General features: G+C 41.1%; 1 protein-coding gene across 1 annotated transcript in view; it reads left to right on the top strand.

Annotated features, from left to right (window-relative positions):
- The window catches only part of Rabep1 (rabaptin, RAB GTPase binding effector protein 1), a 170,120-nt gene that overhangs the window by 69,004 nt on the left and 91,666 nt on the right, over nucleotides 1-9,450 (top strand). Inside the window, exon 3 of the mRNA XM_004638319.2 lies at nucleotides 5,000-5,203. Coding sequence (XP_004638376.1) covers nucleotides 5,000-5,203 — 204 coding nt within the window. The remainder of the gene's footprint in view (nucleotides 1-4,999; nucleotides 5,204-9,450) is intronic.

Genomic DNA, 9,450 nt, shown 5'->3' with positions numbered 1-9,450 from the left:
CTACTGAGAGACAGAAGGGGACCTAAGTGGGTTGCCAAGGAACCTGAGTGGGTTGCCAAGAAACCTGCCTTTTCTAGGGATTTTTTTTCTTTTTACACTTTATGTATTTGCTATAGGATCTCACTATGCAGCTTGGTCTCCTGTGTGCTACTGATATAGGGGAGAAACTGATCTCGGGTGGATGACCTCCAAATGATGTAGGAGAAAAATGAAACTTCCAGCCTGAAAAGTACCTGGGACGAGTTTGTGTTCTTTAAAACTGAAGAATGAATTTTAGGAACAAATGAAGGTTATGAGCAGAATATATTTACTGGGGAAAAGAAAGCTGTCAGAGAGGAACAGGAGGGGGTCCCCCGAGCAGGTGGTCCTTGGGAAGCTGTCTCTTCCAGGGACTTTCACAGAGGAAAACCATGTGATGAGGCAGGTTTAAGGTGGTGGAGAATATGGCAACTCACTTAGGTGGGCATGAGGTGGGACAAAACTATGGTTAGCCAATGAGATTACAAGCACCATCGCTTAGGTAAAATTGATTAAATCTAGTACCAAATGGGGAAGCAAGTCACTTAGCAAGCAGGCATAATATGGGATGGGGGTCTTCCTGTTGGGGGTTGGGTTACTCTTTTGGGCTCTTTCAAGGTGATGGATACCTATTTAGAATATCAATCACTGATGCCCATCCCTAGGGAAGTATGTGGCTGTATTGTATTTGTTTGCTCTTTTGTCTTGAGGTCTGGTCCATATGGGAATGTCTGTCTCTTCCAAGTTGCAAAGTCACCTTGTCTTCCATCATATCCCCTTGAGGGCCTGGCCCTACCTGCCTGCCTATAGTAATTCTATCTAATTCAGCTGCCTACAATATTACCATGCCTGGACTCTGTTGCCAGCTCAGTGCACTCTGGAGTTGGGGCCAGTGTGGGCTGCAGGACCTGGGATAGAACCCTGGTCCCTGTGTTGGCCAAAGCAGGTGCTTAGTCTACTAAGCTATCTTGCTGGCCCTTTTCTAGGGATTTTTAAAAACAAATCCACAATGTGAGTTGGGCCCAAGGTGGGAAACATGGGAAATCACCAGGTAGGTATGAGGTGGGACAAAACTAATGGCTAACCAATAAGATTATATACGTATAATTGCTCAGGTAATATTGATTAAATTGGCAACAATAGGGAAGCAAGTCACATAGCAAGCAGGTACGATTACAGAACAAGGGCTTTTGCTATAGGGAGTTGAGTTAGTTACTCTTCCTGGCTTTCTCAAGGTGATTGATACCAACTTAAAATATCAATCCCTGATGTTTATCCTTAGGGAAATATGTGAGTATGTTTGATTCATCTTTTGTCTTCAAGTTTGGCTCTCAGCTGAAGGTGCATTTGCAAGGCATGTCCTCTTCTGCACTGGCTCCTTCAAGGGCCTAACCCTATCTGATTTCCTGTAACTTTTTATCTAACTTAGTTGCCTACAACAACATGAGCTTTATAGATTATAGAGATAGAACTTATGTACAAAGCTAAATTTTTAAAACTTTGTTGCAAAATTCTGTGAAGTTTTAGTTATCTCAGATAAACATTCACAAATATGAAGTGTAATGTTTCAGATTACAGAGTAATAATATGTAATGTTTGTGTGATATTCTAATATTAGCTAGTGGTATTTTGATTTGTACAGTCATAATTTGTTAAAGTGACTTAATTTTAATATCCATAGATACAGATTAATAATGTAAGAAGAATGATAGAGAAGTGGTTCATATGTTTTTGCAGTATTGGGAGTTTAGTATGTTTTAACAATTTAATGTTTGGGTGTCAAGAAATGAGTTTTCTCAGAGTCCATCGCCAGCAACAGGCAGGCAAGCCTGGTAGTAGTGCTGGCATAGAACATTAGCCATACATCTTATATTTTAATACTGAGGTGAGTAACTTCAAAATAAATTTTTGGATAAAATATCAATTATGTTAAAATGGTATTGATATAGGGGAATTAAACTCCTCACCTGAAAGACACCTGAGCCAAGTTCATGTTTTGTAAAACTGACGACTGAATTTTAGGCACAGTGGAGGTTAAGAGCAGAATATATTTATTTATTGAGGAAAAGAAAGCTGCTATTTGAGAAAGGGACAGAAGGGGGACCTAAGTGGGTTGCCCTTTGTAGGGATACATTGGTTTCACTGCGAACAGTTCTACCCGGGGAGACATGGTGACAGTGATACAGGGAGAAAAACTGATCTCAGGTGGATGACCTCCAAGCGATACAGGGAACCTCCAAATGACATAGGGGAAAAATCATCTCCTGACCTGACCTGGAGGAGTTTGTGTTCTCTAAAACTGAAGAATTAATTTTAGGAACAGACGGAGGTTATGAGCAGAACATACTTATTGAGGGAACGAAAGCTCCTGTCTGAGAGAGGGACAGGAGGGGGGCCCGAGCAGGTTGTTCCTCTGGGAAGCTGTCTCTTCCAGGGACTTTAACAGTGTAAAACCATGCGGTGAGGCAGGTCTAAGATGGTGGAGAACATGGAAACTCACTTAAGTGGATGTGGGGTGGGACAAAACTATAGTTACCCAATGGGATTACAAGTACCATTGCTCAGGTAAAATTGATTAAGTCCAGGGCCAAATGGGAAGTGAGTCATGTAACAAGCGGGCATGAATGTAGAGCAGGACTTCGATCAACGATTCTTTTGGCTCTCTCAGGGTGATGATTGATCTCGGATGCCAGTCTTTAGGGAGGTTGGCATTTATTTGATCTTTGGTCTTCAGGTCTGACCCATGGCGGGAGCATCCATCACTGTTGCAAGATATCTTGTCTTCTTTGTTATTTTCTTGGAGGGTCTGGCCCTGACTGACTGCCTATAATATTTCTATCTAACTTGGCTGCCTACAACAACAGGAATGAGAAAGATAGACAAGAAGGCAGAAGCTGGGCTAGGTGGTCAGTAGTCTGCGTGATGGGCACGACTAACTCGACAGCACAATGAAACCTATGTTTATTTATACCTTTTGCAAAGTTAGTAACATGTGACACAAGGTTGCCTAGTGACTAGTAGCCCACATTAACCAATCAGGATGCTTATCTCAGGACTGAGGTAGCTTGTTTGCTTTAGGCACTGAGGCCTAGTCTAGTCTACATACCTTTGACTGATTTTCTAACTTCTGTGGCTCCCTGCAGTCCCTGAATCTGCCTTTTCCAGGGATTATTATTATTATTATTATTATTATTTAATTATTTAATTTTTTCTGTATTAACACAGAGTCTACAGGGTCTCACTACATAGACTGAACTCAAGTAGTGATTGTCCTGTTTTCAGCCTCCCAAGTGCTGGGATTATAGGTGCGTGCCACCATGCCCAGTCTTTATCACGCCACCACGTCCAGAGACCAATTGCTGTCTCTGTATGCCCCTTGGGCTGGGCCAGCACTTCCAGGGATTTTTATAGAACAAAAACCATGTGATGAGGAAGGTGGAGAACATGGGAAGTTGCTTAGGTGGCCATGAGCTGGGGCAAAACTATGGTCAACCAATAAGATTACAAGCACAGTTGCTCAGGTAAAATTGATTAAATCCAGGACTAAATGTGAAAGTGAGTCACATAGCAAGTGGGCATGAATATAGAACTGTAGCTTTTCCTGTAGGGGATTGGGTTGTATTAGTGACTCTCTGGCTTCCAGGTGATTAATACCTTTTGTTGTTGTTGTTACATATTTAGTGCAGGGTCTGCAGGGTCTATCACACAGATAGAACACATAGTGATTCTCCTGCTTTCAGCCTCCCAAGTGCTGAGATTATACCACAAGGAGTCTCAGCTGCCCTCTCACTGTGCCCTGGGGCCAGGGCCGGCAAGGCACTCCAGGGATTGATCCCTGTGGCTGCCTAAAGCAGGTGCTGTAATCTGCTGAGCTAGGGGCCTGGCTCTTTTTTTTTTTTTTTGATACCTATTTTTGGCCTGAGGTCTGGCCCACAGCAAGGGTGTCAATCTCTCCCAAAGTTGCAGAGTCATCTTATCTTCCATACTGTCACCTTGAGGGCCTAGCCCTGTCTGACTGCCTATATTTCTATCTAATTCAGCTGTCTACAACAGTGTCACTTCTCTATAGCAAGCTCTTCTGGGACTTCATTGCATTCTGGGCAATTTATATTTGTAATCCCATGGAAAAGTTGCTGCAATTCCAATTAATTAATTCTAATCTACCACTTCTGGTGCAATCCATGGGAAGAATAAAGGCATTTAAAGCATATTAGTAATTGTGGGGTACCAAGGAGTTCCTAAATCCAGCTAGTATGTTGGTTTACTGGAACAAAGGCCTCAATCCAGGCCCAACCGTGGTTTTATTAATTTGTGAAGAGAGGAGTGGCTCTGGGAGATTGTGAGAGTGGCAGGAAGTACTTGAGTGAGCTGAGCTAGGTAGGAGGCCTGAAATCAGTTCTGTAATATGCAGAAAGATAGGCGGAAAGGGTAATTGCATAACATAGTGAGGCAGTATGTAATGTTTTGGAGTCAGTGCTTTTGCTCTGATGTGTAATTTTTTTTATGCCCTGAGAAGTAATAGCTGTTTTTTCATACCTCAAACTCACAACCTCATGGTTGCCATGCAGGCACTTTGCTGCTGAGCTGTATATCCCTGCCAGTCTGTTTTATCTCTAGGCTAAATCTCAGCCTACAGCATGGCTACTACACTTGGCCCAGTTCACATATTTGGGAGCTTTAAGCAGGGCTTCACTGCCTTGTCAGATTGCTTCAAAGACTGCACATCAACACCTTGGCTAGACCCACTTACATTGCTTAAAGCTAGTTGAAGGGATAAGGACAAGACTTAGCTGTGTACATATCAATACATGGAAGGAGGGCTACATATAGCCAAATGGAGATAATTGTTCTTCTTTCAAGGAGAGTTGTCCAGGTGGTCCTCCACAACTTTCTGTGTTAACATTTTGCAATTTAATTTCATTAGATCATTATGCTGATAAAATGAAGCTTCATTAATGAGAAGTCTTTTACTTTTTTCCAGAGGATCTAAAGAGGCAAAATGCAGTGCTACAAGCTGCGCAAGATGATTTGGGACACCTTCGGACACAGCTGTGGGAAGCGCAAGCAGAGATGGAGAATATTAAGGCTATTGCCACAGTCTCTGAGAATACCAAACAAGAAGCCATAGATGAAGTGAAAAGACAGTGGAGGGAGGAGGTTGCATCGCTTCAGGCTGTTATGAAAGGTAAATATGAAGATCAGTTTTATGACTTTCTAAGATAACCAGGTTCTGATACTTGAGAACATTTTTTGATGATCTTAATGTATTCTGAACTTATATATGGACATGGTGATACACATTTGTATTCATACCTACTCGAGTGGCTAAGGCAGGAGGATGGTAAGCTTGAGGCCAGTGTGGGAAAATAGAGCCTATTTCAAAATAAAGAGGGATAGGGTTATAGCTTAGTGGTAGAGCATTTGCCTAATATGCCCTGTATTCTCTTCAGTTCATTTTTGGCTTTATGTACTGTTGATATAGGGGAATAAAACGCTCAACTTAAAAGATACCTGGGCCAAGTTCATGGTCTCCAAAACCAAAGAATGAATTTTAGGGACAACAGAGGTTAAGAGCAGAATATATTTACTGGGGGAAAGAAAGCTTCTGTCCAAGAGAAGGACAGAAAGGGGGCCCAAGTAGGTTGCTCCCGAAGCTGTGTCTTCTAAGGATATTTACAGAGTAAAACCAAGTCGTGGGGTGGGCCTTAAGGTGGGACAATGGGAACTCATTTAGGTGGGCATGAAGTGGGACAAAACTATGATCAACCAATGAGATTACAAGCTCAATTGCTGAGGTAAGATTGATTAAATCTGGGACTGAATGAGAAAGCCAGTCACGTAGAAAGTAGGAATGGCAAGTGGGTATGAATAAAGAACCCGGGCTTTTCCAGTATGGGCCTGGGTTAGTGACTTCCAGGTGTCCTTAAGGTAAAAGACACATTTAGAATATCAGTCCTGGATGCCTAGCTTTAGGAAGGTATGTGGTTGCATTTGTTTACTCTTTTGTCTTGAGATCCAGCCCACAGCAGGGGTCTGTGTCTCCTTAAATTGTAAAGTCATCTTGTCTTCCATAGTGTCTCCTTGAGGGCCTTGAGGGCCTAGCCCTGTCTGACTGCCTATAATATTTCTATCTAACTCAGCTGCCTGCAACACTGGCATTTTCAAGATGTGCTCTTGGATAAAATGGAAGTCAATAATATTACAAAGAATGCATCACCTATATTTTAAACTAAATAATGGAAAGTTAACAGTGCTAGTGTTGGAGAAAATGCATTTAAATAAGGGCTGTAGAGCAGCATGTGGTTTATTTATACTTACGATTTTAGCATGTGGACAGCTAAGGCAGGAGGCTTAATGCAGATTCATGGCCAGCCTAGGCTATACAGTAAGTTTATGACCAGTCTGGTACACATAATGAGACCTTGTCTAAAAACAAAAAGTTTTTTTTTTTTTTTTTTTAAAAAAAAAACAGGACTATAATTACTTATAAAGTTTATTTTATTATTATTTTGTATTTTAGTACAGGGTCTACAGGGCCTACGGGGTCTCACTATGTAGATCAGACTAGTAGTGATCACCTGTGTTCAGCCTCCCAAGAGCTGGGATTGCAGGTGCGTGCTATAATGCCCAGTCTCAGTTTCCATCTCAATGCGCCATGCAGGTGGGCTGGTGCAGCACACCAGGGATTGAACTCCAGCCTCTGTGTCTGCCTAGGCAGGCTCTTTAATTACTTACAAGGTTTATTTATTTATTTATTTTGCGGTACTGGGGATTGAACTTGGGACCTTGTGTTTGCCATGCAAGCCCTTATTCTACTGAGCTGTCTCCCCAGCCCTTTCAAGGTTTAAAGCAGGGCTTCAAAGTGGATTTCCTTACAGGAGTCAGATATATGTTAGTTAATAAAGCTATATGGGCACGTGAAAAGTGCTAACCTGAAGAGAGCTGTCATTCAAAGGAGAATAGCCAGTGGCTGCACTTCCAATCTGGTATTGTCATATTGTTTAGAATTTTAAGAAAAAATTGTATTTATATGTTGTTATGGTTTGTGTGTAGTTGTCCCCCCAAAGCATCATGCAGTTGTGGGGTGGAGTTCTAGACTTTGTGATTAATTCATGATCCAATGCTGGGATTGTCATTATGAGTGCTGCTGGGGTTAGCATTATGAGTGCTGCTGGGATTACTGGTGTGAATGCTACACCTATCCTGGGGCTCATAGCCTGAATGCAATATAAGGAGTGGAGAGAGGCCACTGCCATTGCTCCTCTCTTTTTGCTCTTGATGTTTTACTGTTTTCTGATGCCATAAGCTGTTGCCTTCTGCCATGTGCCACTCTGCTTTGGAACAAGCTGAGTATGGACTGAAACCTCCGTAAACAGTGAGCTAAATAAACCTTTCCTTCCTTGATTTTGGGTGTTGGGCATTTTGTCCCCAGCGAGAGAAAAGAAACCAAGACATGTGGAATCAGAACTGTATCCGATGGAACTGCCTACAGTTTAGAATAGGCTAGGTGGGCTGTTATCTTGTGACCTTTGATCTGAAGGAAATATACAGTATTTTAGGTTTGACTTTTCTTTGAAGCTGCTGTGAATGGTATTGTTTTCATAGTTTCCTTCTCATCCAGTTCATTATTGGTGTGCATAGTTGCTAAGGGCTTTTCTGTGTTGATTTTGTGTCCTGCTACATTGCAGAAGTTGGTTATTAATTGTAAGAGTTTGGGTCTTCTATGTAGAGTATCATGTCATCTGCAAATAATGATACTTTCAGTTCTTTCTTGCCTGTATGTTTGCTTCCTTCCTTTCTTTCTCCCTCCTTCCCTCCCTCCTTCTGTTCCTCTTTCTCTTTTTCTCTCCTACACACATTCACACATATGCACTGTTTCTCTTGCCTAATTGCTGCAGCTAATGTTTCAAATACTATGTTGAATAGAAGAGTTAATTCTTGTCTTGTTCCTGATTTTAGGGGGAATGCTTATAGTTTTTCTCTTTAGTATGTTACTCATTACTGGTTTATCATAAATACCTTTTATTATATTCATGTATGGTTCTTCTGTACTTGTTTTCTTCAAAGTTTTGTCATTAAGGGGTATTGAATTTTGTAGAAAGCCTTTTCTAAAAGTATCTATTGATTTTAAGTTTTTTTTTTTTTTTGTGGAACCGGGGGTAGAACTCAGGCCCTTGCGCTTGCCAGGGAAGCGCTTATTACACTAGGCCATCTCCCTGGCCCTTCTGTATCTATTGATATGATCATATTTTATCATGAGTTTTAACCTTGCTTCTATTTATATATTTATTGACTGACATGTATTGAACTTTCCTTGCATCTCTGAGATGAAACTTACTTGATCTTGACATATGATCTTTTTGATAATATACTGCATTGTATTTGCTAATGTCTTGTTGAGTATTTTTGCATTTGTGTTCATTAAGAGATTGGCCTATAGTTTTCTTTTTTAGTTGGGTCATTATCCAGTTTTGGGATCAGGGTAACATTGGCTTCTATAAATGAATTTGAGAAAATGCTATCCCTCTCAATTTCTTTGAGAACCTGAGGAATATTGATAATATAACATCCTTAAACTTTGTAGAAGTCAGCAGTGAATCTGTTGGGTTCTGGGATTTTTATAGTTGGTAGATTCTTTATTATGGTATCAATTCCTTGCTTGTTATTGGGTCTCACTATGTAGATCAGACTTGTAGTGATCTGCCTGTGTTCAGCCTCCCAAGAGCTGGGATTACAGGTGTGCGCTACCATGCTCAGTCATCTGTCTCAGTGCATCCAGGGCCAGGACCAGCCAGTCAAGTTGTAAATCATTAGTGTCTTAGGTTACTTTTTAAAATTTTTTTAAAAAATTTATTTATTTATTTGGTATAGGGTCTCGCTACACAGCTCAGATGGGTAGTGACCCTACTGTCTCAGCATTCCCAGGGCTGGCATTACAGGTGTGTGCCACCATGCCCAGTTTTGTTGGCCAGCATGGCATCCAGTACTGAGAATTAAACTCAGGTCCTTTCACTTGACAGGCAGGCACTTAGACTGCTGAGCTATCTTCTCAGCCCTGTTTTGGATTACTTTTGGTAGTTTATATGTGTCTAGGAATTTTAATTTGCTAATTTACTGAAATATAATAAATAGTTACTATCTTCTGGATTTTATCAGTGTCTGTTGTGATTCACCTTTTTCACTTCTAATTACATTGACATGAGTTGTCTCTGTCTCTCTCGCTGTAAGTGTAATAATTTATTGATTTTATTTGTTCTTTCAGAGAGCCAGCTCTTTGATTTGTTTTTTAGAAATTTTTATTTTTTTATTTTTTAGTGCAGGGTCTACAGAATCTACAGGGTCTCACTATGTAGATCAGACTTGTAGTGATCTGCCTGTGTTCAGCCTCCCAAGAGCTGGGATTACAGGTGTGCGCTACCACGCTCAGTCATC

Source organism: Octodon degus, unplaced genomic scaffold (assembly GCF_000260255.1).
Source record: "Octodon degus isolate 3935 unplaced genomic scaffold, OctDeg1.0 scaffold00098, whole genome shotgun sequence".
Lineage (NCBI taxonomy): Eukaryota > Metazoa > Chordata > Mammalia > Rodentia > Octodontidae > Octodon > Octodon degus.
Note: the sequence above shows the minus strand (reverse complement) of the source record. Positions and strands in the feature narration are given on the sequence as shown.